General features: G+C 64.2%; 4 protein-coding genes across 11 annotated transcripts in view; 1 reads left to right on the top strand and 3 right to left on the bottom strand.

Moving 5' to 3' along the window:
• UNKL (unk like zinc finger) overlaps nucleotides 1-2,463 on the bottom strand; it is a 36,613-nt gene extending 34,150 nt beyond the window's left edge. Inside the window, exons 1-2 of the mRNA XM_042970827.1 lie at nucleotides 2,380-2,463; nucleotides 1,162-1,371 (exon numbers count right to left, since the gene is read on the bottom strand). Coding sequence (XP_042826761.1) covers nucleotides 1,162-1,371; nucleotides 2,380-2,456 — 287 coding nt within the window. The 5' untranslated portion in view covers nucleotides 2,457-2,463. The remainder of the gene's footprint in view (nucleotides 1-1,161; nucleotides 1,372-2,379) is intronic.
• A 2,682-nt stretch (nucleotides 2,464-5,145) lies between these two features.
• CE3H16orf91 (chromosome E3 C16orf91 homolog) lies at nucleotides 5,146-6,185 on the bottom strand. Its single transcript, XM_042971678.1, has 2 exons — nucleotides 6,089-6,185; nucleotides 5,146-6,012 (listed from the first exon to the last, which is right to left on the bottom strand). The coding sequence occupies exons 1-2, from the start codon at nucleotides 6,118-6,120 to the stop codon at nucleotides 5,631-5,633; spliced, it is 414 nt and encodes a 137-aa protein (XP_042827612.1). The 5' UTR covers nucleotides 6,121-6,185; the 3' UTR covers nucleotides 5,146-5,630.
• Nucleotides 6,186-14,162: 7,977 nt separating this feature from the next.
• Nucleotides 14,163-15,516, top strand: PERCC1 (proline and glutamate rich with coiled coil 1). The gene has a single exon (XM_042971072.1). The coding sequence runs from the start codon at nucleotides 14,708-14,710 to the stop codon at nucleotides 15,470-15,472; it is 765 nt and encodes a 254-aa protein (XP_042827006.1). The 5' UTR covers nucleotides 14,163-14,707; the 3' UTR covers nucleotides 15,473-15,516.
• Nucleotides 15,517-16,149: 633 nt separating this feature from the next.
• Nucleotides 16,150-23,981, bottom strand: CCDC154 (coiled-coil domain containing 154). 8 transcript variants are annotated; one of them, XM_042971067.1, is made up of 18 exons: nucleotides 23,345-23,981; nucleotides 22,661-22,833; nucleotides 22,372-22,561; nucleotides 22,229-22,275; nucleotides 21,855-21,950; nucleotides 21,294-21,417; nucleotides 19,748-19,849; nucleotides 19,540-19,668; nucleotides 19,333-19,460; nucleotides 18,986-19,091; nucleotides 18,745-18,882; nucleotides 18,211-18,285; nucleotides 17,703-17,822; nucleotides 17,539-17,615; nucleotides 17,178-17,295; nucleotides 16,813-16,899; nucleotides 16,389-16,576; nucleotides 16,150-16,293 (listed from the first exon to the last, which is right to left on the bottom strand). In XM_042971067.1, the coding sequence occupies exons 1-18, from the start codon at nucleotides 23,537-23,539 to the stop codon at nucleotides 16,167-16,169; spliced, it is 2,220 nt and encodes a 739-aa protein (XP_042827001.1). In that variant the 5' UTR covers nucleotides 23,540-23,981; the 3' UTR covers nucleotides 16,150-16,166. The 8 variants fall into 8 exon arrangements, with proteins under 8 accessions (XP_042827001.1, XP_042827003.1, XP_042826997.1 ...); XM_042971069.1 differs by having other exon boundaries at nucleotides 16,150-16,316; nucleotides 18,965-19,091; nucleotides 23,345-23,980; XM_042971063.1 differs by having other exon boundaries at nucleotides 18,965-19,091; nucleotides 23,345-23,980.
• Nucleotides 23,982-23,995: the final 14 nt, after the last annotated feature.

Here is a 23,995-nt window from a genome sequence, read left to right as displayed (position 1 = left end):
ATATAAAGCTTATGATATCACCATGAACGGAAAGTTTACTCCCTGGCCTAAACATCTTTGGAAAATGAAGGACACACATCACTCTGATGTCTGAGTGCAGCACAGTGAAAGCTGTCTTCAGAAGGGAGCATTTCACGGGGCTCCTGGGAGGCTCAGTCAGTCACGTGTCTGACTTTAGCTCAGATCATCTCGTGGTTCACGAGTTCGAGCCCCGTGTCGGGCTCTATGCTGACAGCTTGGAGCCTGCTTCAGATTCTGTGTCTCCCTTTCTCTGCCCCTCCCCTCACTATCTCTCTCTCTTTCAAAAATAAACATTAAAAGAAAATTTTCTTTCAAAAGGGAGCATTCCTGGAGACGCAACTCCTTTCAAGGGATCAGGGGACTGAGCCCAAAGGACCTCCCCCAGATCAGGCCTGGATCCAAAGAGAAGTCGAACAAGCAGTTCAGAAGTTGAACAAGTTATTCAGAGGGCCCGGAGCTCAGTGATGCTATCTGACCTCCAGGCAAAGGCGGACCAGCCCTCCTCCTTCCTCAAACAGCCCAGGAAAAAAAAGCAAAACCTCCCGTTACTGGGTTCTGTCCGTTACAAGCCTATACGCTCTGCCTGCACGTGCCCTGTTTTCCCATTCTACACATTGCTAAATAAATACATCTGTTCATAACACCATCAAGAAACTTGTAAGAAAAAAGCCAACCCAAACAAAACCTTGGTTTCTTAAACTTTAAAAGTGCTACATAAGCGACAGTCTGCAAATGAAATAACTTCCCTATCATTTTTTTTTTTTTAAAAGACGTTAGATATGTATGCTGCAAGGAAGTAAACATTCCAGGTATAACTTGCACAGGGTCAGCAAACATTTTAACACGCTCTCTGAACCAGAAAACATGGGGCAACTACAAAACGGTCCTAAGCCTAACAGGTGCACCTCATAAGGGTGGTCTCTAATACGGAAAATCTGGGGAACTGGGTCCCAGATGGGAAGTGAAGTCAAGTCGGTTGGCAGCGCCCAAAGGGTGTCCCGGAGACACAGTCCTGGAGGTAGAGAAAAGTCCGCCCACCACCACTGGTCACCGTTAACGCCTGAGAACAAAGACCAGACCCCCTCTACAGGTGGCGGGTGCTGGAAAGAGCGGCCAGAGCTGGCCCCGCCCCACACTCACTCGTCGCCGTCGGGGCACACGCCGCTGGCCTCGTCGTACTTGGAGCAGTACACGTCCGGGCTGTAGTTGAAGGTGCCGTCGCGCCTGCGGAGCGGTCTGCGCCGACGCTGATTTAGGAAATGCCAATGGAAACAGGTAAATGGCCTGTGCTGGGCGCACTTGTGCTGCACAAACAGGGCGCACTGCTCTGTCCTAAATTCCTTTAGATACCTAAAAAGACAAACAGCGTTGCGGGTCGCTTCCGCCGCCACCGCCGCCGGCGGGCGGCCTCGAGGACTCGTGAGCGGGGACCGGACCCCGCAAGCCAGGGTGCCCCAACCTCAAGAGCAGCCCCCTCTCTGAAGGCAGGCGGCCCCAAACGGCCGCCCCCCCCCCCAATTCCCAGCGCGTTCCTCCGATCCCAGGCACGGTCCCGGACCCCAGGCGCAGCCCTCGATTCCCGGCCCCAGGCGCGACCCCCGTCCCCAGTCCGAGTCCAGAGGGCCACCCCCCCACCCAGCCCAGGCGCGAGTCCCCAGACCCCGCCCGCAGCGTCGCCCATCCCGGCCACGGACGAGACCCCCCAACTTCAGGCGCGACACAGAGACCCCAGGCACGCCCCGACCCGGGGCAGAGACAGCCCGAGTCCAGATGGCTGCCCATTCCCGACCCTAGGTCCGACCCCGGACCCCAGACGGCCGCCCCCTCACCCAGCCCAGGCGTGACTCCCCAGACCCCGTCCGCAGCATTCCCCATCCCGGCCACGGACGCGACGCCCAACTTCAGGCGCGATACGGCAACCCCAGGCACGCCCGACCCCCCAAGCCGTGGTGCCATCCCTGATCCCAGGCGGGGGCCGCCCGAGCGCAGAGGACCGCCCTCCTCCCCCCCCCCCCCCCCCCCCAGGCGCATCCGCCCCAGCCCCCGACCCTCCCCCGCAGAGGCGCGTGGACCCCCAGCCTCCCGGCGCGCTCCCCAGCCCCCGCCCCCAGGTGCCGCCCCAGACCCTGGGCGCCGCCTTTCGACCTCAGGCGGCGGCAGCCCGCGTCGGACGGCGGTCCACCGCCCCGAGCCCGGACGCGACGCGGAGGCCCGGGCGCGGGGCGGGGGGCGGCGCGGGGCCCCAGGCCGCACCGGAGGCGGCACCCAGGCCCAGGGGCGCGGGGCGCGAGCCGGGGGCGCGCGGGGCCGCCCCCCACCCCGTCCCCCGGCCCCGCCGCGGCCGGCCCTGCCACTGACCTGTAGTGGGTCGGCTTCTCCGTCTGCGGGGGGGACCCGCTCAGCGCCGCCGCCGCCGCTTTCGAAACCGACGGCATTTTCAGTCAAAACAATGCAGCGCGCATGCGCCAGGCGGGCCCGCCCCCGCCCCTCCGGATCTCCCCCCGTGCCGAGCCCCCCGCGCCCCCGCCGGCCGGCCCCGCCCCCGCCCCGCCCCCGCCGGCGCCCCGCGGACCCCAGACCCGCCGGGCGACCTGGCGCCGCGCCCCCATCGGCGGGCACACGCCCCGAGCGCGCCGCCCCGCCCCCGCGGGCTCCCCTCGTCCGCGTCCACCCCAGTCCGCGCTCTGGCGGACCCCGGCCCACCGCGCAGCGCCCTGCGCCACCCGCAGCGGGTCCCCCCGCACGGAGGCCGCGGGCTGGCCGGTCACTCTGGCTCTCCACTCGTCCATCGACTCTGACCCCCCGGGGCTGGGTGCTGAGCTGCAAAGAATGGAGCCGGTTGCTTGGGGCTGGGTGTGTGAGAGATGGGGGGCCATGGGGTGCGACTGCCGTGGCTACCCAGCTTTCTTATAGGGGTTAGGAACGTGTCCCAAAGTTAGATTGTGGCGATGGCTGCCCCAAGTGAATATAGCGAACATTTTCATTGTATGCTTTAAGTGGGTGAAGTGAACACCATGTGAGTTATATACCATTAAAGCTGATTTTCAAGGAAGAATCCAGGCTCGGTTATTGAGGGTCCGACTCTTGTTTCTGGCCCAGGTGATGATCTCATGTTTGGGGAGTTCCCCGGGGGCCTCCAGCTCCGGGCTATCAGCGCAGAGCCTGCTTGCGATTCTCTCTCTGCCCCTCCCCCCCCCAAATAATTTTTAAAAAGTAAACATTTTTTTAAACACCAGGCTAAGGGGCGCCTGGGTTGCTCAGTTGGTTGAGCGGAGTTCAGCTCAGGTCATGATATTGGGGTTCACGAGTTCAGCCCCGCATCCGGCTCTGTGCTGACAGCTCAGAGCCCAGAACCTGCCTGAGTCCCTTTCCCTCTGCTCCTCCCCCACTCGCGCTCCATGTCTCTCTCTCTCTCTCAAAAATAAATACTTAAAAAAAAAATTTAAGCAAATTAAAACAACTTAGAGCCCATGGAGTAAGCAGACATTTTTTTGTTAGGAACAGAGCCCCGCGCCGCTGGTGGCCTGCATCGAAACAAGCCCCTGAAGACGCGTGGCCCGGCAAGAGGAGCCCAGGACAGGATGAATAATGAGAGGACTGAAGTCGCGGCTCACCTCTCCACCTGTCTGCTGCCACCCCTCGGCCAAGACCCGGTGTGGGGAGGGCCTGCTCGCACGGTCACTCGCTGGCCTCAGGTCTTCCTTTTGCTCAGGACAAAGCCCACCCGGGTCTGGGGTGCAAAGTCAGGAACCAGAAAACCCGTCACTGTCAGCCACCCGGGAGATACTCAGGACTTATTCCCTTGTGGTATGATGTGCCATCAAAAACGGTAATACCCACCCTCGTGTTTTGAAAAGGTGTGAATTTCTATAGACAGAAAGATATGTCGTTTTCACAGTGGTTGTCCCACTGTGGCATCGTTAAGTGTTTCTGATTCTCTTCCTTTTGCTTATGACAGCGTCTAACTTTTCCTGATAGATCACATTGCTTTTGCCATATGAGAGTAACTTTCAATTACAACAGAAATTCTTTTCATTAGGTTTTTTTATTTCCTACAAAAGCTGGGAAGGGAAGAGTTAAGGGTTCTGGTTTGAATGAATGGGTAGCTCACAATTAAAAGTAACAACCGTGCCAGGATGGAGAAAGGACGGCATCGTTCTTTGTTCCCTCCCAGATACCAATCTTCCCAAACCTTGATCTACCTCCAAAAAATGAACATACTTGGGGGCTCCTGGTGGGCTCGGTCAGTAAAGCATGGGATTTTTGATCCCAGGGTCACGAGTTCCAGCCCACTGGGTACCGAGCTTACTTACAAAAAATAAAAATAATTAACATATAAATCTATAAACATCCTTCTATCAATCCCACCTGCCACACAAGCGTAATTTCCCCAGGGCAGGCCCGACATTGAAACCCCTGCAGCAGAGAGCCTTCGGGAAGCTGGTGCACTGCCATGCAGCCACCAGTCTGCAAACACCCGGATGGAAGAGACCTCCAGTTAACTTCAGCACCACAGACATGCCAAAATAAAACCTTCCACTAGAAACGTAGTGAATAAACTTTCTCTTGTTTCCCTCATATTTAATTCAAAATTAAGCAGTTTCTTAGTAAGTAGTGTTTGAAAAGCATATCATTTCGATACCCAAAAATCCTGCCTGTAATTTGTCAAAAGAAATACCTAGCAGGGCGCCTGGGGGGGCTCAGTCGGTTAACCCTCCGACTTCAGCTCAGGTCATGATCTTATGGTTCCTGAGCTCCAGCCCCACATGAGAGCTCGCTGCTGTCAGCACTGAGCCCTGTCCCCACCACCCCCCTCTGCCCTCCCCCCAGCACAAACACGGGCTTTTTCTCAAAAACAAAACGTTTAAAAAAACGAAAAATGCTGCCCAGTTTTATTTTACTCAGAAAGTTGTTGCCTTGCTAAAAATAAGAATTTGTAAAGCCGAGAAAGTTCATTATTTCCGGTATCTTTTGTAAATCCCACAATTCACATTTAGGTTTCTTTCCTCACTTCCTATTCTGGAAAAACAGAAAAACAAAGGAACTGGAGAGGACTAAAAGGCACCCGCCCCCCCCCCCGCCTTTTTTTTTTTTTTTTAATGAGATGCAAAAAAGGGAGGGGGGTTGGCTTAATCACCAAATTAAAATTTATTGTCAGTTTGTCAAACCAACATCTATTTCTACACAGCACGGTACGTTAAAAAACAAAAAGTTTCACTCTTCTCCCAGTTACTCTGTCTCGGAAAGCAAACGACCTGCAGACTGGGTTACGCTGGATTGCCAGTGTCACCAGAATTGCTTTGGAAACATGATCGCGTTGGAGAAAGACACATCCCAAATCCAACGGTACATAGTGCAACCAAAACCCTTTCCACGGGTCGGAAAGAGAAACGTCTCGGGGGCGTCTCCGTTGGGCATCAAGTATCAGGCGAAGAGCCGGTTCCGTTCTGTGGACACTCTGCTCTGCCTTCACGCGGGTCGGTGTGGCCAGCTGTGCCAAGTCCTTCACTCTGGGGACGGCATAACCAAGGCAGAAACGGCCCAACGCGATGTCAAAAGCCCAAGGGCGGCTGCCTGTCTCCTCGCTGCTAGCCCCCGCCGGCACCCCGCTACGTTCTCGCCTGGTGGACGGTCGGAGCTCCAGGCTCCTGAGAACGATCGCCGGGCTCCGGCTCCTCTTCTCCGAACACCTGTTTCAACCACCGGTCCGTGCTGGTCTCCTGCCTGAAGAAGCACCAGGCCACCAGAGCCATGAGCGAGAGGCTGAAGGGCAGCACCCTCCACCAGGGCCGTTGCTGCTCCCCTCCCAGGGAGTGCTGCACTCTCCAGCGGGACGGGCTGGCTTTGCTGGAGGAAAACTGAATGGGACGGTCAGGGTCGTCCTCTTCCTCGGCCTCGGCCGCGGCCGCGGGCTGGCCCTGAGCCCGGACACCCGGCGGCGGCTGCAGGTGTCGGGGAGCCCCGCGCACGAACCTCAGCGCCCGGACAGCCCTGGAAAAGAGACAGCCGTGAGCGCGCCCGCCCGCCGCGCCCGCCCTCGGCCCCTCCGAGGCCGCGCGCAGCTCACCCGGTGGCCGGCGCACGCCAGACACGGCTCATCGCGACCCTGACTCTGCGCTCGGCGGGGCGGCGCGGTCCGTTTGCGTCACTTCCGGAGCGCGAAACCGGAAACCGGTAGCCGTTGGAGCCTCCGCTCACGACTACAGAACGTGGGCCCGCTCGCGCAACGGAAGTGACCCGCCTTCTCCGGCGGCCTTTTCCGTCGCAGCCGGCTTACGCAGGCCAGGCCGCACGGGCAGGCCGGGAAATGTAGTTCTCCCCCAGCCAGAAGAGGAAAGAGCTGTCCGGTACCTGGGCGTCGGCGGGGCTGGGGCGAGATCGTCGCTCTCGGCCTCCTGGCGATGGTCCCTCAGCCGCAGGGCACGACCCCGGCGCTCACCGCGCGGCCGGTCTCCGCGCTCCGGGCCAGGGCCGCTGTCGGGGACCGAGGCTTCGGCGGACTCCCGCGGCACCTTCCTGTCCTTCGGGCTGTCCCGGGGCTCCCTGCCCCACGCGGTTCCCCCACCTGGCTTCATAGCGAAGCCACGGTAGCTTTTGTCCTCCAGGCAGACTGGCCTTGGTGTTGTGAGAAGACTACATGGACTGTCCAGGCATCATCTTGTGGGGACGTGGGGGGGGGGCGGGGGGGGGCAGGAGGGGTCTTGGTGACAGTATCAGATCGTGAGGCCACCTTGTGAGCTGTGATGTGCTATCTGCCTCATTCAGCTTCTTCCCCTCTGGAGCGTCCCTCTCCTGCACCTGCTTCCTGGAGAAACACCAGACTCTGGGACCGGTGCCCCCGCTCCCCGCCCCACCAGGCACTCTCCAGACATTAGGGCGAGAGTGGCAGGCTGGAGGTGTTCCCAGCTCAAACATCTGGGAGTCCTCCCCACCGGGGGAAGCTCAGCTCCGATGCCCCGCGGCAGCTCAGGGCCCAGGCTAGACTGTTGAGAGGTGCCTGTGTCAACAGAGGCACCTGTGTGCCCGGGTCCTCCTCGCTGGGCCCCACCCCACCTGTTCCACCCTGCCCATGCGAATTCACCAGAGAGAACACTCTAGTATAAATAGAAAACAGAGAGTTTTATTCCAACCCAAGTTAGGACAGCTGCCCAGGAAATGTGATCTTCACGGGGAAGGGAGTGTTCTGGAGAATGAATTGTTTTTAGACTTTGTTTTTACATCTTGTGAAAGCTCAGAAGATTATAGCTCAGCATATAGGCAGCAACATGAATTTTATCATCAAGCGGCGTTGATGGTATCTCAAGGACAAGATGTTTTCCTTTAGGCCGCCGTTCACAAGATGGGTGTAGGATGCACGCATGGGGGACTGTAAATGAGGCTTTTGGTCTAAGCAAAGTGCATCTACGGTCAGGCCGATTTAGAAATCTAGCATGGGGGTGCCTGGGGGGCTCAGTCGGTTGAGCATCTGATCCTTGATTTAGGCTCAGGTCATGATCTCATGGTTCGGCAGTTCGAGCCCAGCATCGGGCTCTGTGCTGACAGTGTGGAGCCTACTTGGGATTCTGTCTCTTCCTCTGTCTCTGCCTTTCTCTCAAGAAAATTTTTTTCTAAATAAATAAATAAATAAATAAAAGAAATCTAAAGTGGCTTCCCTTCTAGATCATGACTTTAGACAGCTTTTCCTCTGGCCAACCACAGGACCCCACCCCAAATCGCTGCCAAACTAACTCACCCCCACGGACCCCCAGGAGTCTGCTGTGGTCCACAGGATGGGCCAGAATCACCCTCGTGTGCCGCCTGGAGGTCTTCCTGGCGGAGGCGGAGATCAAGGAGCTCTTAGGTTAGGGGTGGAGCTGCTGACTGAGGCTGATGCAGCCACCTGTTGGGGACGCCGAGGGCACTGGGCACAAGCTAGCCTGGGACAGCAGAGTGAGCGCAGAGCTGAGAGAGGGGGGTAGGGGCTGCGGCGTCACTCCGGGTCAAGGCAGCCTCCAAGGGGCCATGAATCCCATCTCAGTCTCGGTGACTGCCCTGGATGGGTGACAAAACAAGACAGCTTGGACAGGTGACCTCAGCGCTCGAGCCTCACTTGTAAAACGGGTGTCACGTGCCCTTCTCGGGCCGCTGTGAGGACTGGTCCCGTGCCTGGGGGGTCTGTGGCTGGTCTTGGGACAGCTACGATTGATAAGGGGGTGGCCTGGAAACACCCTTCCATCCTGCGGCCCTGAGGCAGTGGGGTCACCCTTACTGCCACCGGGTTCTGAGGGGCATTCGAGGCTGGAGTCGGGGCGGGGGGGAGTGCCTGCTCACAATGAAGAATGAGCAAATCAGTGTCCAGACGACCCCTCCTCTTTCTCCTCTTCCTACTGCCCCTCGGTGTCCACTGTAGGTGAAAGCACTATGCAAAAGACATAGTTCCTGTAGAGTCTTTCTTTGTTTTAATGTTTATTTATTTTTGAGAGAGCGAGAGCGTGAGTGGGGGCGGGGCAGAGAGAGAGGGAGACACAGAATCCGAAACAGGCTCCGGGCTCCGAGCTGTCAGCACAGAGCCCGACGCGGGGCTGGAACTCACAGGTCAGGAGCTGAAGTCAAATGCTTAACCGACGGAGCCACCCGGGCGCCCCAAGCCTTAAGAGGACAGAAGCCCCTGATCTCGGGGAGCTGGCCTTGTGCTCACAGGGCGGGTCTCCTGGTGGACATAAGCAATTTCAGGGGATAACACTGGCTCCGGTCACTCCAGAACCACGACGGCTCACGACAAAACAGGACCCTTCCGCAATCACATCTGGACACTCAAACACGTCCCCCTGTCCCGGCGGGTGGGTCGGACCCTGTCCTTTTCCGGCTGTGGCTGGGCCTCAGCTGCCTCCTTCTGGGGAAGATGTATTAGGTTGCCCTCCTGGGCTGAACCACGTCCCCCCAAATTCACATTCACCTGGATCTCCAGCAAGGATTTTATTTGGAAATGGGGTCTTTGCAGATATAGTTAAGATGACATCATCTTAGGGGGGGCCTACGTCCAAGGACCGGTGTCCCCCTGAGGAAAGGAGAAAAGACACAGAGAAACACGAGGGAGGCCATGCAAAGAGGCAGGCAGAGACTGGAGCGACGCGGCCCCAAGCCAACGAGCACCGAGGGTCGCCAGCAACGCCAGAAGCTGAGAGAGAGGCCTGGGACTGACTCTCCCCGGGGCCCGTCCGAGGGGCCGGCCCTGCCGACACCTTCCCTTCAGACTCTGGCCTCCAGACTGAGAGAGGAGGGGTTTCTGTGTCTTGGGCCACCCCGTTTGTGGCGCTCTGTGGGGCGGCCCCCGGGAGACAGCGCGGTCACTGTCACCCTGCTTCCGGACCCAGAGCAGAGCCCCTCGGCCCACACAGCCCCTGCCAACGTGTTCCTACCGAGACACCACGTCCCTCGGTGGGCCTGACTCCCGCTTACGCCCGCCTTGTTCAACAACCCGTGTGCCCCGGTGGCCTGTGGCTGGAGGGCAGCGACGGCCGCAGATGCTGCGATCTCCTTGACCCCCCGACGCGGTGGAGCCACAACCGGATGGGTCTGGGGGGCCCCTGTGTGTCTGGAGCCCTCTCCTCCACGACCCCGACATGCCAGGCCGGGTGCCGGCGCTGCCTGCTCGGGTTCGAGCCCCCCCTCCCCTGTCAGAGCGTAAACCAACACCTGGGCCTTCATTATCTCAAAGCACACAGAGAAACCTCTCCGGGGCCTAATGTCCCGCTAATGGGCGGGGAGGCCCAGCCCTCGTGGGCCTGAGGACAAGACTGGTTCACCGGAGGCCGCCTGCGAGCTGACATATTGGGGTTATTGATTTTCGCCAGGACGATCTATATGAGGCGCGTGGGGGCAGGCAGACCCACGCCTTAGGAAGAGCGGGGCCTTTCCCCCGGGGACCGAGGCCTGACCACGGGGGCAGCGGGGGCACAGAGGTCCGTAAGGCCTGACGCTGCCCACAGCGGGGCCGGCGGGGAGCAGGTGCTGGGACACGTGCTGGGGTCCAAGCCCGGCAGCCTGAGCGCATCAGTCCCCGGCCCCACTCCAGGGGTCCCAGTGGGCAGCCGGGGGCTTGCGACCCCCCATGCCACTCAGCCTGGCCCTGGCCACCCAACACCAGGGTGGACATGTGTGGGCAGTGATTCTGGGAAAGTGTGTCCACTGACCCAGGCCAGGGTCCCCCCAGACTGTCGCGCCCCAACCCAGCCTTGCCAGTAACAAAAGCTGGAGTTCAGGCTCCACTCGCGGACTCCTGGGTTCATCTTGAACGTGGCTCAGACTCGGGAGCAGCAAGGGTCTGGCTAATTCACGGACACCCCTACTAAGACCTCAGATCTGCTTCTTAAACCCCTCACGCCTGTCCCACACCTTCACCCCCTCAGGCTGTGCTTTGTGGGGCCCTGTCATTGATTGCTGGGACTAGCGCAGCTGCGCCCTCCCTGCACTCCAGCCTCCGGCCCAGATGCCCGCCCCGTGCTGTGCTGCCCAGGTTCCTCGTCCCAAACCTTTAACTGCTCCGGTGTCTCCCCTGCTCAAAAATTCTCCCTCTTAGGCTAGGGGTCCTCCGTGGTCTCTGGTCAGGCAGAAATAGAGCATTGAGATAATGCCAGCAGAGAAAGACAGGGCTGGCTGATTGTGGACTGTCTTCCATGGCTGCCATTAGTGGACATCCCCTCGCCAGGCCCCCTGCAGGACCCGAAGCCTCCGTCAGAGCCCCAGCTCCACTGACCAGGGGCCTGCGCCAGAGGCCAGGATGCAGAAGTAGGCCTGTGGGGTGGAGGGAAACAGGGCCATCAGGAAGGAGTGGGCCCTGGGGGGGGGGGGGGTGGCGGTGGTGACCCTCATGGGCCCATCCGCACATTGAGATTTGTTCCGGCCACAGAGGGCATGGCTGAGGGCCCAGGCGGCCTGGGCCTCCTGTGGCCGGGAGGAAGGGCCCAGCTCCGCTGCCCGCCAGGAGGCCCTGCACAACACCCAACCCCACTTTCCAGCCCATGCTTCCGGCCGTGAGCGTCCCGTGGTTGCTGAGCCCAGGCAGAGGGGCTCAGAACAGCGCTGGTGACTAGCGTGCTGTCCTGGGGGCCGCAAGTCCAAAACGGCCCCCGATCCAGGTGCCTGCAGGGGAGAGCCGTTTGCTTGCGTTTCCCGGATTTGAGGCCCCTACGTTCCACCTTCAAAGCCGGCAGTGACCCTGCTTCTGTGGTCACGTCTCCCCTTCCAGCCCTGAGCTTCCTCTCTTATAGGGCCCCCGCGATGACCCTGGACCCACAGGATCATCCACAATCACGTCAGCAGGGTCTCTTTGCCATGTGGAGTGACATGCCCACAGTACCCCGGGGATGACGGCAGGGCTGTCCGTGGGGCCAGCCAACCATGGGAGTGCCAGCTCCCTGTGGCCTGGGCCTTTCCAGACTGTCCTCTCTGCTGGATCCCCTGTGCTTCCCATGGCCGAGTGAGCTGTGGTCCCATCGTTGCCAAGCAATTGGCCTCCTTCGTGAAGCCTGGGCTGGTCACAAGGGCTGGGACTTCCTCGAGGGCAGGGCCACGCCTCACCTTGCTCAGAGCCTGGGGCAGGGCACCCATGAGGACTGGAGGCTCCACCCAGACGGCACTCCCCTCGGGTCCCCGCAGCCCACCTTGGTCAATTGAGGGCGGTGGGCGCCGGCACCAGCTGACCCCCTTCCAGGGCCCGGGCCCCAGTCCTTCCCGACGAGCTGCAGGGGACACTGCGGCTCCAGTCTGGACACCTGGTGAGCCCCTCCCTGGGGTCCTGGGCTCTCCCAGAGGGCTGCTGCTGGACTGTGCTGGGCCACCCCACAGCAGACTGAGGTCCAAACGTAGACTGGACTCACGACACAGACCGCCCGGGGCCTGGCTTCAACCCCGTCAGTGAACACAGGCCGTAGGGAGGCCTGCAGCCTTCCCCTGGCACGCGTAGGGGCCCTGCCTCCGGTGAACCACCTGCTTGCGGGATGCTGGCAGCTCCGTAGGTCTGCCCCTGCCAAGTCACCGGCCTGGCCCGGGGGGATGGCTTCATTTCCCTGAGTCCCCCAGAGCTGGGGGTTCTGACCAGGGGCTCCTGCACTGGGCCCTCCAGGTGCTCGAGAGATGACCGGCAGCAATCACCCACGGCCCCCACTTGCAGGAAAGGCCTGGGTCTGTGCCCACACCCCGTGTGTAACGGGGTGCCACTGGGTGGGACGGGGGCTGTCCCCTGCCTGAAGGGAACGGAGCCAGGAGCGGAGGCCAAGGGCCCGGGGAGGACGGGAGGGCATCGTGACCCTCCCAGGGAGCTGGAAGGGACATCAGGGGCCGGGTGCACGCCGAGGTGGGAGGGGGCCGCTGTCCTGTGCTCAGAACCTGGCTGGCCCACAAGCAGTGGTGGCTTTGAGCCGTGGCGGACGGGACCCTGGAGTCCTCCCAGCAGGCAGTGTGGGGGGTGCTCCAGGGGAGCAAAGCACCCGGCAGAGGCCGCATCTGGTCCACTGGAACCTCAGAAGGGAACCTGACGTGGAAATAGGGTCTTTGCAGATGTTACGAATATGAGGTCAGACTGCAGCCCAGTGGGCCCCGAATCCAACGATGGGCGTCCTTGTGAGAGAGGAACTGGGACGTGGCCCTGTGTGGATGGCGGCAGAGGCTGCCGGGACTCAGTCACCACCAAGGAGCGCCACAGCAGATGGTGGGGGAGAAGTGTGGCACGGGTTCCCACCTGGACAACACCTACAGTTTGGGTGACTGACTACAGGGGGGGGCCCCTGGACACTTGGGGAGCACCACACGCAGTCCCCCTGGGGGCCTGCTGATGGTGTAACCCGAGGGGAGGAGCACGCTCCACGGTGGGGGTGCAGTGGGGTGGGCGCAAAGCCCCCCAGAAAAAAGCTTAGCACCAGGGAAAGAGTGGTCATCTCAGCTTGGACCCTGGGGGTGAAGCCCTGTGTCGGGGGTGGGGCAGGGACACGCCTGCAGCTGTGGGACATAGGAGCCGGGGGAGGGGGCCGGGATGTGGGGCCCCCGGGGGTCCTGCTGGGGGAGGGTTGAGACTGTTCACAGGGCCAGCAAGGCCTGGCGGTTAGAGGGGGCTGAGTGGGGGTTCCAGGGGGCCCCCGCATGAGGCCACCACGGGGGCTGGTGGTCCCGCAGCTTCCTCTGCCGGCCTGCAGCACCGTTTACCCAGAGAACTGCCCGGGCAGGATGTGCGCTGGAGAAGGGCTACTCCAGAAGTCAAAATAGCATGAAATTTAATTTTCCGCCTATTTGACAAAGCTTGGTCCGGGTCCCAGTCGGTGGCGGAGATAAGGGCCCTCGGCCCGGGTGTGAGCCAGCTGGGCCTGCGGCAAACACTCCACGGTCCCCGGGCAGGTTGAGGCTCCCCCCGCGGGGCCCTGGTTGCCGGGCGCTAAAGCAAACGGGCTCTATTTGCCCAGTCTGCGATGACAATGCAGTCGCCAAATATTTGCCAGCCCGGCCGGCCTCGGAGCGCAGCTATAAATGTTGGAGCCCAGGTGGAGGCGGGCCCGCCCCGCGGGAGCTGCAGGCCTCCAGGTAGGAGCCCCACCGGGTGGCGGGCGGGATGCGGCCTCCCCCCCCTCCCCGGGAAGGCTGCGGGCCCTTCCCGCCAAGTGGGCTGTGGGGACCACCCACCAGGGGCCATGGAGGTCGGTTGGGGGTGGGGGAGGGCGGCGCTGAGGCACAGGGGTGCGGCTGAAGGAGGAGGAGCCCAAGGAGCCCAAGCTGGGGCCACGGGACCCCTGGCAGGGAGGAGCCACAGCACAGCATGGCCCCTGCCCTCCCCAGGCTGGCCTGACCCTGAGTGACACCCAGCCTCCCTGGGGTGAGGGTTCTGACCACCTGGGGACCCCCTTCTCCCTCTCCCCACGTCACCCTCCCTTTCTGTGCTTTGCCAGGAGGCAAAAGGACTCACCACCTGCCTGCCCGCTGTGAGGGCACCACCCCCCGGGGGGTGACCGCTCCAAAGCTCAGAGTCAACCCCCTTTGGCATCAGGCCAGGGAGGGCCAGCACCTCCCCCCCCCCCCCACCTCCTCAAACTCCCACCCCACACCTTCCCTGCCTCCTGCTGACCTGCTGACCCTGCCAAACCCCAGGTGCCCGGGCAGGGACCAGACAGATGAAAGCCTGGGACCCATCAGACAGCATGGGAGAAACAGCGCCCAGCTCTGAGCCTCCCCTAAGCCCCCGAGGCCCCCCGAAACCATAAGGGCTCTGGGCCCTGGACCCAGCAGGCTGGTCGAGGCCGTCAGGCCCAGCTCCCGGGCTCAGTGTGGGCATCTTGGGGGCCCCCCTGTCAGCACCTGGGTAGATGCCACCTCGGCGGGCCTGTCCCATCAAGAGCCAGGGCGATTCCATGCTGGGACCAGGGCTCTGCTCCCCTGGGCTGGCACTCCCCTCGCCTGCCACCTGCCCCATCTCCACGGTCCCAGCAGAGCCACCTCTACATCCCTTAGCTTCCTGTTCCCCACCCCTGCGATGCCCACCGCCCACAGTGCCCACGGTCCCAGGCTCTCTGTGAACCTCACCAGCTTCTGAGCATGACACCCTCTGTAAGCACCAGTGTGGCTGCAAGGCCTGGGGACCTGATGGTTGACCTGTGCTCTCTCCGCCTCCCTCCCCAGCTGCACCTGCTGCCCCAGAGGCCCCAGAAGCTCGGGCCTTGAGGAGATGGCCGCAGGAGTGATCCGGCCTCTTTGCGACTTCCGGCTGCCCCTGCCCACCCACGGGCCCTTCCTGCCCTCAGACCCGGAGCCCCAAGAGACTTCTGAGGAGGAGGAGGAGGAGGGGGAGGAGGGGGAGGAGGAGCTGGAGGGGGCGGGGCCAGAGGGCCGCAGCCCAGCCCCCCAGGCCTCAGACTGGGCCCCAGAAGCAGCCCCCCGGGGTCCCAGCAGCCCCGAGAACCCCCTGCAGCTGCTGCGCTTCTCCGAGCTCATCAGTGGCGACATCCAGCGGTACTTTGGCCGCAAGGACAGGGGGCAGGACCTGGACACCCGTGACATCCGTGAGGACGACAGCTCAGCCCAGGGCCGCCGCTGTGCTGACCTGGTGAACCGGGCTCCGGGTGGGCCCCCCGGTGGCGAGGAGGCTATGGAGCCCGGTGTCCTCTCCCCGAGGGGTCCCGAGGGGCAGGCACGCGGGCTGGGGCCCCTGGCCGAGCTCTTTGACTACGGGCTGCGGCAGTACTCGGGGCCCGGGGCCCCGGCCGGCCGCCGGCTACGGCTGGAGCGCAAGTACGGCCACATCGTCCCCATGACCCAGAGGAAGCTGCCGGTCTCCTTCTGGGAGGAGCCGGCGCCCGGCCCCCTGGGCCTGCTCCGCCCCGGCACGCCCGACTTCAGCGACCTGCTGGCCAGCTGGTCTGCGGAGACCGGCCCCGAACTGCCCGGCGGAGGCCCCCAGACCCTGGATGGGGTGCAGCTGGCCGAGGCCTAGCGAGTGGGCCGGGGTCGGGGGTGGGGGGCGGGCCGGAGCAGCAGACCTCTGGACTGTCACTGCTCTCTCGGAGGAGCCCCTTGGGCCCCCCAACCATGGTGGCAGCCAGCAGAACAAGCCAGCTCAGGTCGGGACTTGGCAGGCCCAGGGAGTCGGCCCCCAGCAGAGGCCCCCCCGGGCAGGAGCCGCAGCCCCTCAGAGGTCATGTGCTCAGGGGGTCTACACACTGTGCCTGGCTCTGGGCGAGGCTGTTCGCCACCCAGACATCCCTGAGGCCCCAGGTGGGCAACAAAGGGCAGCTGTTCCCACCACCTGCCCACCCACCCGGCCCTGGGGCTGCCCCTCCTTGAGGCCCCGAGGCAGGTGGCAGGGCCAGCCACGTGGGAAGAGCGAGGGCCTCCTTGGAGGCGGGAAGAAAGGGCGCTCCCCGAGCGAGGGAGCAAACGCGACATTCGCTCCCCAGATCGGGGCAGGGGGAGCTGCTTCCTGTGCTGGCCACCGCGCGGGCGTGACCCAGGGGACCCCAGACCCGGGCCAGCTGGCCCTCAAGGAGGCCTGCAGTGAGTGGCTGGGGCCCCGGGACGCCACGGCCGTCGGCAGGAAGGCCCAGGAAAGCCCTGGGTGGAGGGCTCACTGGGCTCGCGCTCCTGGGGGAGGGGACTCTGGACTCCGACAGCAACAGGAGCTGGCACGTTTATTTCCGGGAAAGGGACGCGGAAGTGAGCGTGCAGACGGGCTCCTGGCAGAGGGACCTCTCCGAGACCGCGCGCGCCCTCCGCTGCGCCACCCGGCTCACGAGGACCTCCTTCCACTGCAGCCACCTGCCGGGAGACGCGGCTCACGCCTGCTGACCTCGGGGCCTCCCCGGCACCACCCTGACCTGGAGGGGTCTCCAGAGGGCGGCTTCCCTGCCCACCTCACGGCCTGATACACGCCCCAGCAGTTCATGGGGACCGCCTCTCCGGGGGCCGCGTCCTTGATGAAAAACCGCTGCCTCACCAGGGACCTGAGGACCCTCCTGCTGCCCAGCGTCAGCGCCCACGGGCCCTCCTCACTCCACAGCCGCACGAAGCTCTCACGCAGGCTGGCCAACTCCTCCGCGCGCTGTGGACAAGGGCACCGTGAGGAGGGGCCAGTGCGGGAATGCAGGAATCTGGCCACAGGGGGCCCGACAGCAGACGGGATTTATCTCCCTCTGGACAAACCAGGGTCTTATCTACCGGGAAACCCCGCTCAGGCCAGACACGCAGATGGACAGACATGGGGAAGGCCACAAAGCCAGAGGTTGTGCCGGGGAGGGGGGAGGGGGGCAGGGTCCACGGAGGGGCCACCTCTCTCACCAGCTTGGTTTCTGTATTAAACTTGAGGTTCTGGATGGTCTTGTTGTCTTGGATGCTGTTCTCCAGTTTCATTATTTGGTTCTGAAACTAAACACGGCCCTCGTCTGTTGGGCGGGGCGAACCCTCGGGCCTGAGGCTGGCCCCTACCCCTGTCCCCCCGTCACTCAGGCAGGAGCTGGCCCGTGACATGTGGGATCTGGGGCGCGTCACTCAGTCCAGGGTTCAGCCGGCGCCTGTCACCGTGATTGCTGGCAGCCCAGCGTCTGGGGACTCTGGACAGGTGTCCCCGCTCAGGGTGTCTTGGTTCTAGGGCCTCCCTGGGGGCCCCTCTGCCGAGTGTGATGGGCACAGGGGCTCAGGGGTACCGTGACCAGCTTGCCCTGGATCTCCGCGATCTTACGCCCGGGGTTGCCCTCCCTGAGCAGCTGAACAGAGGACAGCAGAGAGGCCAGCTCCTGCCGCACGGCCCCGACCTCGAACTCCCTGTAGGAACAGGAGGCTCTGGGCGGGGGTCCCAGGCCCAGGGCGTGAGGGGGCGCCCAGCTTTGCCACCCCTCCAGCGGGAACTGGGGGGACCCCAGTGGGTGACAGAAGGCCCAGTGGAGGATGTGTGTGGGCTGCACCCGGTGGGGCCAAGCGCAGAGCTGGGGAGGGGCGGGGGGCTGTGGGAGTAGGAGACTTGTGGACGCAGCAGGGCCGTTCTGAGGCCAGGAGCTGGGGCCTCACCTGGCCTTGCCCTCGGCCGAGATCTTGAGGTCTGAGTCGCTCTTGTGGAGGACGCACTTGTCGGACACGGCCTCTATCTGCAGCAGAGGCAAGGTAGGCGGGCAGCCGGGGCGGCACAGCAGGGTGGGGGGAGGGGGGAGGCGGGGCACCCGGTCTTCACCCACCTGCCGTGGCAGGCTGTCCACTCGCTCCCGCACCTCCCTCAGGTGCTCCTCAGCCTCCTTCTGACAGCGGACCAGGCCCTCCAGGGATTTCTGCTCTGAGCCTTCCCACTCTCTCTTTGCCTAGGACACAGCGGGGACAGGGAGGGGGGACAGATGGATGGACGGGGCCCACTGGAGCCAGAGTTGAACCCAGGCAGCAGAGAGCTCCGGAGGGGGCCGACTCTGAGTTCGTCCACCCGGTCTGCACACAGCCACTCTCCAGGGACCCGGGGACCCCGGGCAGGGCCCCCAGGCTGGGCAGAGCCATATCCGGAAGAAGGAGGCCTGGCTTGGCCCCGAGCCCACCAGGAGTCAGTCAGCAAGGGCACAACGGGCAGCCTGCCCACACCTGCAGGGGAGGGGTCTCGGGAGGCCTGGGGGGCCCCGCCCCATAGCAGAAGGGTGGACGTGTGGCCTTGGGAGGCTTGGGGGGCCCCGCCCCACAGTGGAAGGGTGGACGTGTATTCACAGCAGCGCCTTCCGTGGCCAGACCAGGGGGCGGTGCGGCGTCCATCAGCGGAAGAAAAGATAAGCCGGTCACACACTGTATGGAAGCATTTATAGGAAACGTCCAGAACAAGCAAATCCGCAGAGGCGGGCGTCAGATCAGCGGTCGCCAGGGGCCTCGGGGTAGGGAGTGACCACTAGCCACACCAGGGCTTCCTCTGTGGTGACAGGAAGGATCTACGAGTTACGTGGTGGTTGTCCAACCCTGAATACGTGAGCAGCCGCGATCCCCACCCTTTCCAAGGGTGGACTCTAGGGCGTGGGAATTAAAGGTCAACGACACTGTGACTAGAAAGAGGAAAAAACCCAAGGGCCAGGCCACCTTGCCGGCCCCTCTGGAATCCGCTTTGTGGTCGGGGCCGCCATGGGCCTCGTGGACAGCAGCTGGGCAGGGGCGGGAGGTTTGGGACCGCCTGTCAGGCCTGCTTTCTCAGGCACTGGGGATGGCTGGGGCTGGGGGTGGGGTGCAGGTGACCCCCCTCAGCTCCGCGCGCACCTCGCTCAGCCGAAGGCTCAGTGTCTGCTCCTGCAGGTCCAGTCTCCAGCTCAGAGCCAGGAAGTGGTCACTCAGGTCCTTCACCTGCGTCTCCAGCTCGGCCAGCGACACCTCCAGGGCCTGGCTCTTCTCTCGTTGCTGCGGGGCGCTGGGCTGAGTGCGGGCACCTGGGGAGGCGGGGGCCCCACCGGGAGACCGACCCGGGCCCCGCGGCCCTCACCAGCTCCAGCGCGCTGCGCACCTCCCGCTGGGCCAGCTCCCCGGCCAGCTGCACGGCTGTCAGGTTCTCCCGCAGGCAGGTGGCCAGCTCCCCGGCCCGGGTCTCCTCCAGGTGCCCCTTGACGTCCCTGGGGGTCGGTGCCCAGACAGACCGCCCCTCAGCCGAGGCCGCCTGCCCGCCGAGGCGCTGGGTCAAGGCGGGCGCCTGGCGGCGGGCTCCAGAACCATCCGGGAGACCCGGGGAGCAGAGAAGGGTCACAGGGCCCACCAGGACGGGGGCTGTGTACACTGGGGCACGCTGAGTCCTCCGTGGGGGGACGGGAGCCCCCATCAGCGGGGGCGGGGGGAGGAAGGGGCTGGGACACCCACCGGGCCTTCTGCTCGGCCAGGAGGATGCGGCTCAGGGACACCTGGTTCTGCCGTACGAACTTGGTCAGCTGGACCACGGCCCCGTCCAGGCCCCGGCACTGCTCCAGGAGGCGGCGTGCTTCCTGCTGCTGTGCGCAAGTGGCCCTGAGCCCAGGCGCCGGCCGGCCCGGCCCGGCCACCCCCAGCCCCTGCCCCCCTACTGCGCACCTCGTGCTGCCCCTGCAGGGCCTGGACGCGCTCCTCGGCCAGCTCCTGCAGCCCCCGCCACCTGCTGTCCAGCTCCTCCCGCAGGCCGCCCTCCGCCTTGAGCCGGGCGCTCTCCGAGACCTTCATCCTCTGTGGGGAGACCCGCCCCCGCCCGCCGTGAGTGGGGCTGTGGGGGGCCCGGCCCGGCCGCAGGCCCGCCGGCTCCCACCTTCTCCAGGGCCAGGAAGCTCTTCTGCAGGAAGCCGCACAGCTTGGCCTCTCTCTTGAGGAAGCGGAGGCTCATCTCCTCCCCGAGCTTGGTCACCTGGGCCTGCGGGGGGTCAGCGCGGCCGCCATGGGGTCGGACCTCCCTCCTCGCCACGTCCGCCCCCGGCCCCCCTGCCATCTCGGACTTCTTGGTTTTCTTGCCCAACCGGGCCCATCACAGAGGGGGCTCTGGGTCCTGTGTCCCCCACTGCCCCCGAGCCTCGCAGAGCTGGGCCTACGGCACCCTCCCGAGGAAGGCCGGCGGGGCGGGCGGGGGCCACGTGTTCCCCCCAGAGCGCCAGGCACCAGGGCTGTGAAGGGTCTACAGGGTCCGGAACACACTTGGTGCTCGTGGTGACCACCAGACGCCACACCCAGGGAATCGCACCCTGAGCCGGGAGCCTCCGTGCGGGAAGCCGAGTAAGTACGACAGCTCTCCACGTTCGCACACATCCACACGCGTGTGCGCACACAGGGACGTGCGTGCATAGACCACACACGCACTTCGCCCTTGAGCTCCAGGCTCCTGCCCCCTCCTCCCTGCAGGCAGCTGTGCCCTGGGCCCCGCCAGCCCTGCCCCTGCACACGGGGCGCTCTGGAGCAGGTCAGCACACGGTCTCTGTGAGAGGCCAAGGGTCTGTGCCTCAGTCTGTCCGCTCTGTGGTTACAGCGCAAAAGCAGAAGCGAATGACAGTAAATGAGTGGGCTTTGCAGAAGCAGGCGGAGGCCACAGTTTGCTGACCGGGCACCCGAGAGCGCTTGGGGAAGACGCGGGCGCTTGGAGCCCGCCTGGCACGTCAGGAATCCGAGGGCCAGTGAGTGCCTCTCGGAGCTCCCGGCCGCAGCGGTGGGCAGGGTCTCGATGCGGCCAAGACGCCACCTTCCCGAAGGGCAGAGGAAGGGAGGCCACCGAAGCTGGGCAGCCGAGCTATGTGGGCAGCAGCTGGGAGCACTTGGCCCGCGCAGGCCCCGGTCTCTGTTTGCAGAGCTGAAGAGGCTGGGTCTGGAGACGTGCCTCCCGTGCCCTGCCCTGCCTCCCAGGGTCTCATGCAGCGGGGGCACCTGACCAGCCCAGGGCTGGGACCACGCCGGGAGATGGCCGAGGAAGGGGCTTCAGGGCTACGACGTCCTATGTCCCGATTTGGGTGCTGGTCACAGGAGGGGGTGAGGGGCGGGGGCGAAGACAGGGCCACTGAGGTGTCATGTGTGCAGAAGGATGAGCTCGGTCTCAGCGCTTCCCAAATCGGCAGCCGTGGGCCACGTGCGGCTACTGGGCATCTGGAACGTGGCTCACGTGACCGAGGGACCTAAAGTGTTAGCTCATTTCCACGGACGAAGCCACCTGTGGCTGGCGGCCACCTACCGGACGGGGCGGGACCGTGGGGGGACCACGTGGGCCCAGTCACGTGGGCGGAGAGGACACGGGCTACAGGTGCAGCGGTCTCTTCTGACGGACCCTCCTGGTGGCGGCCCGCCTGGCTGCCCGGGCCCGGCCTCCCTCCTGGTACCTGCACCTTGGCCACCTCAAGGTCTGCCCTCTGGCTCGCCTCCTCCTGGCTCTTCTGCAGACCGCTGCAGGCCGCTTCCCGGGACAGTTCCTCCTGCTCCAGCCTCCCGGCCAGCTCGGCCAACCTAGGGCAACGGCGAGGGTCACGGCAGCCCGGCCGGCCAGAGGGCCTGGCTGTGGGGCTACCGTGAACTTTTCGGGGCCTCCGGACACTGAGAGTCCCTCTCGAGGCCAGGCCTGCATCCGGGGGGCCCAGGCTGACCTACAGGCCACCTGGGCAAACACAGACAAGGATAAGCCGCTGACTTCCGCGTACCCATGCGGGGACGTGACAGCGGCTTGGATGAGTGTGACTGATGGGGAAGAGAGCGGTAGGGATTCTGGACCTAACTCTCTTTTCCCCACAGAGGGTCCAGGGGGGTCCGAGCCCTCCACCCTGTCGACCAGCAGCGTGGCACCAAGGGCCAGGGGACGCCTTCCCTGCCTCGGTGCCTCCTACCCACGTGACCACACGTGGGAAGTTCAGAGCCGGCCCCCAAGGAGGGAGGCAGGCGGGGCCCACCTGAGGCTGGCCTCCTGCTCGGTGTCCTTCCGCTCAGAGTCCTGGAGCGCCTGCTTCCTCCGGACCTGTGTCAGGGCTTCCCGGACCTCCACCAGCCTGGCACGCAAGAGCCACTTCTGCCTGGGGCCTGCCTGGCCCGCCCTCCTGGCCGCCTTTGGGGTTCAGGTCCCGGCCCAGGGGCCCCGGCAACGGGTCTCCCGCCCTTCTCTCTGCAGGTGCCACGGCCCACGCAAACCCAGACTTCTCGGGCTGGGCCGTGGATACACGCTGCTTACCAGAGCGAGGCGACCGGGACCCCAGGTTCCCGCCCCAGCCACCGCTTTCCCAAAGCCCCTGACCTCCCCGCTGGGGCCCAGGCCATCGGTGTGGGGTACCTCCTGTCCAGGGCCTGCATCTGGGTCTGGTTCTGGGGGCTAGGGAACTGGAAGGAGGAAGGGCAGGCTGAGCCTCACAGCACGGCCGGCACCCACAGGGGCCGGGGAGCCCCGCCCGTGGGTGCGGACGGCGGGCAGCTGACCTCGAGGGCCTCCTTCTCGGGGGCCCGGGCCACCCGCCGTAGGTCCTGCTGAAGCTTCTTCAGCTCGGAGTCCTGAAGTTTCACGCAGGCCCGCAGCCGGAGCACTTCCCGGAGCAGGCTCAGCATGGCCGGCTCACAGCGGTCCCTGTGTTCCCGCAGGGACACCACCTCGGCCTGCAGGTCGGCCACCCTGGCCAGGGCGAGGAGCAGGCTGAGTCGGGCCGCGTGTGCCAGGGGGTGGGGGCGGTAGGCAGCGTGGCGCTCCCTCCCCGGCTCCACACGGGCTCACCACTGCTCCAGCTGCTTCCAGGGCTTAGCGGGATCCTGCTCGGGGACGGACGTGGCAGACGCCAGGTGGCTGGGCTCATACCTCTCGGAGATCTCCTCCAGACTCAAGAGCCCGGGGCTGGCCAGCTCCTCCTCCAGGGAGAGCCCCAGGTCCCCCAGGGTGATGGTGCTCGCCTGAGAGGGGGGCGAAGCCCCGGATAAGGGGTGGCTAGCGGCCAGCTCTGTATGAAGGCGACCTCTGGGCCGGCGAAGGCCCCCAGGTGGAGCTCAGGAGAACAGGGACTCAAATCCCTGTCCGCTGAGCTCAGTGTCCACTGCGCTCACCTCCACCCGTCCAGCTGAGTCACCCAGCGCAGCCCCGGCTGGGCTCGGCTCGCGCTGCCCCAGAGAGACCGGAGCCTGAGGACACACGGCACTAGGCAGCGGAAACAACAGGGCAGTGCTCTGCCTGCCCAGTTCCAGAGGGAGCCCCCGGGCAGCGAGGCGACCTGAGGGGTCAAGGAATTAGTGCCGTCCTGGGTGGCCCACACTCCTGCCCTCCTGGCTCGGCCCCCGTTGGTACCAGGCTCACCCGACACGGCTTCACCGGCAACCACCGTCCATGGCCTCAGCCGCTGCCCAGAGGCCACGGGCCTCGCACCAGGGCGGCTGGACGGAGGCAGGGAAGGCCTCGGGGGGCACCCACCCTCGCGTCTCTCCTTCCGATCCAACAGCAAGGTAGACAAGAGCCACACGGCAGCAGGGCCTCTTCCGGAACCGTCTTTTCGTCACCAGAACCTTCGCACGTCACGGCCCAACTGCCAGTGGAACCCGGGCCCTCAACTCTCCCGGCAAGGCCTTCCCAACTGCCTGTTCCCAGAAAGACCCGAGAGGGCACCATTCAGCCGGCCAGGGCCAGGGCAGGGAGTGGCTGCTGGCCTGTGGGTCAGGAGCAAGGACCCCAGCGGGCCCCGGGTGGGAGGGACAGGCGGGGGCATTCTCCGGCCAGCCGGTCAGAGAAGGGGTTGTCCGGGACAGATAGAACAGGCAGAGGCACGCGGCCGGAGCAGGAGAGGGTGCGGGCCACAGGCGCGGGCTGCGCGCGGGCTCCAGGATCCTCGCGACCACAGTAAGAAAGCAAACAGAGGCGGCTGCAGCGTTTCCATGGTGCATTTTATTTAATCCCACGTGACAAACGTGCGGCCGGTTCATGTCGTCAACGCAAACCACGACATGCACACTCTCCCACGCCAGATGCTCCAAGCCCAGTTCTGTGCTCCCCCTGCCCAGTCGTCCACAGTCTCCCACGCCAGGTCCTCCCAGCCCGGCGCGGTGCTCCCCCTGCCCGGTCGTCCAC

This window comes from Panthera tigris, chromosome E3 (assembly GCF_018350195.1).
Source record: "Panthera tigris isolate Pti1 chromosome E3, P.tigris_Pti1_mat1.1, whole genome shotgun sequence".
NCBI lineage: Eukaryota > Metazoa > Chordata > Mammalia > Carnivora > Felidae > Panthera > Panthera tigris.
Note: the sequence above shows the minus strand (reverse complement) of the source record. Positions and strands in the feature narration are given on the sequence as shown.

What these genes read in the sequence shown, in the direction of transcription:
- CE3H16orf91 (XM_042971678.1), bottom strand. Translation starts at nt 6,120, where the DNA reads ATGAGCCGTGTCTGGCGTGCGCCGGCCACCGG. An exon ending in TGGCGTGCGCCGGCCACCGG is followed by an intron (nt 6,013 to 6,088) that starts GTGAGCTGCGCG and finishes TCTCTTTTCCAG; the next exon opens with GGCTGTCCGGGCGCTGAGGT.
- PERCC1 (XM_042971072.1), top strand. Translation starts at nt 14,708, where the DNA reads ATGGCCGCAGGAGTGATCCGGCCTCTTTGCGACTTCCGGCTGCCCCTG.
- CCDC154 (XM_042971063.1), bottom strand. Translation starts at nt 23,539, where the DNA reads ATGGTGCCCTCTCGGGTCTTTCTGGGAACAGGCAGTTGGGAAGGCCTT. An exon ending in CCGAGAAGGAGGCCCTCGAG is followed by an intron (nt 22,276 to 22,371) that starts GTCAGCTGCCCG and finishes TCCTCCTTCCAG; the next exon opens with TTCCCTAGCCCCCAGAACCA. An exon ending in GCTTCCTGGCCCTGGAGAAG is followed by an intron (nt 19,669 to 19,747) that starts GTGGGAGCCGGC and finishes GTCTCCCCACAG; the next exon opens with AGGATGAAGGTCTCGGAGAG.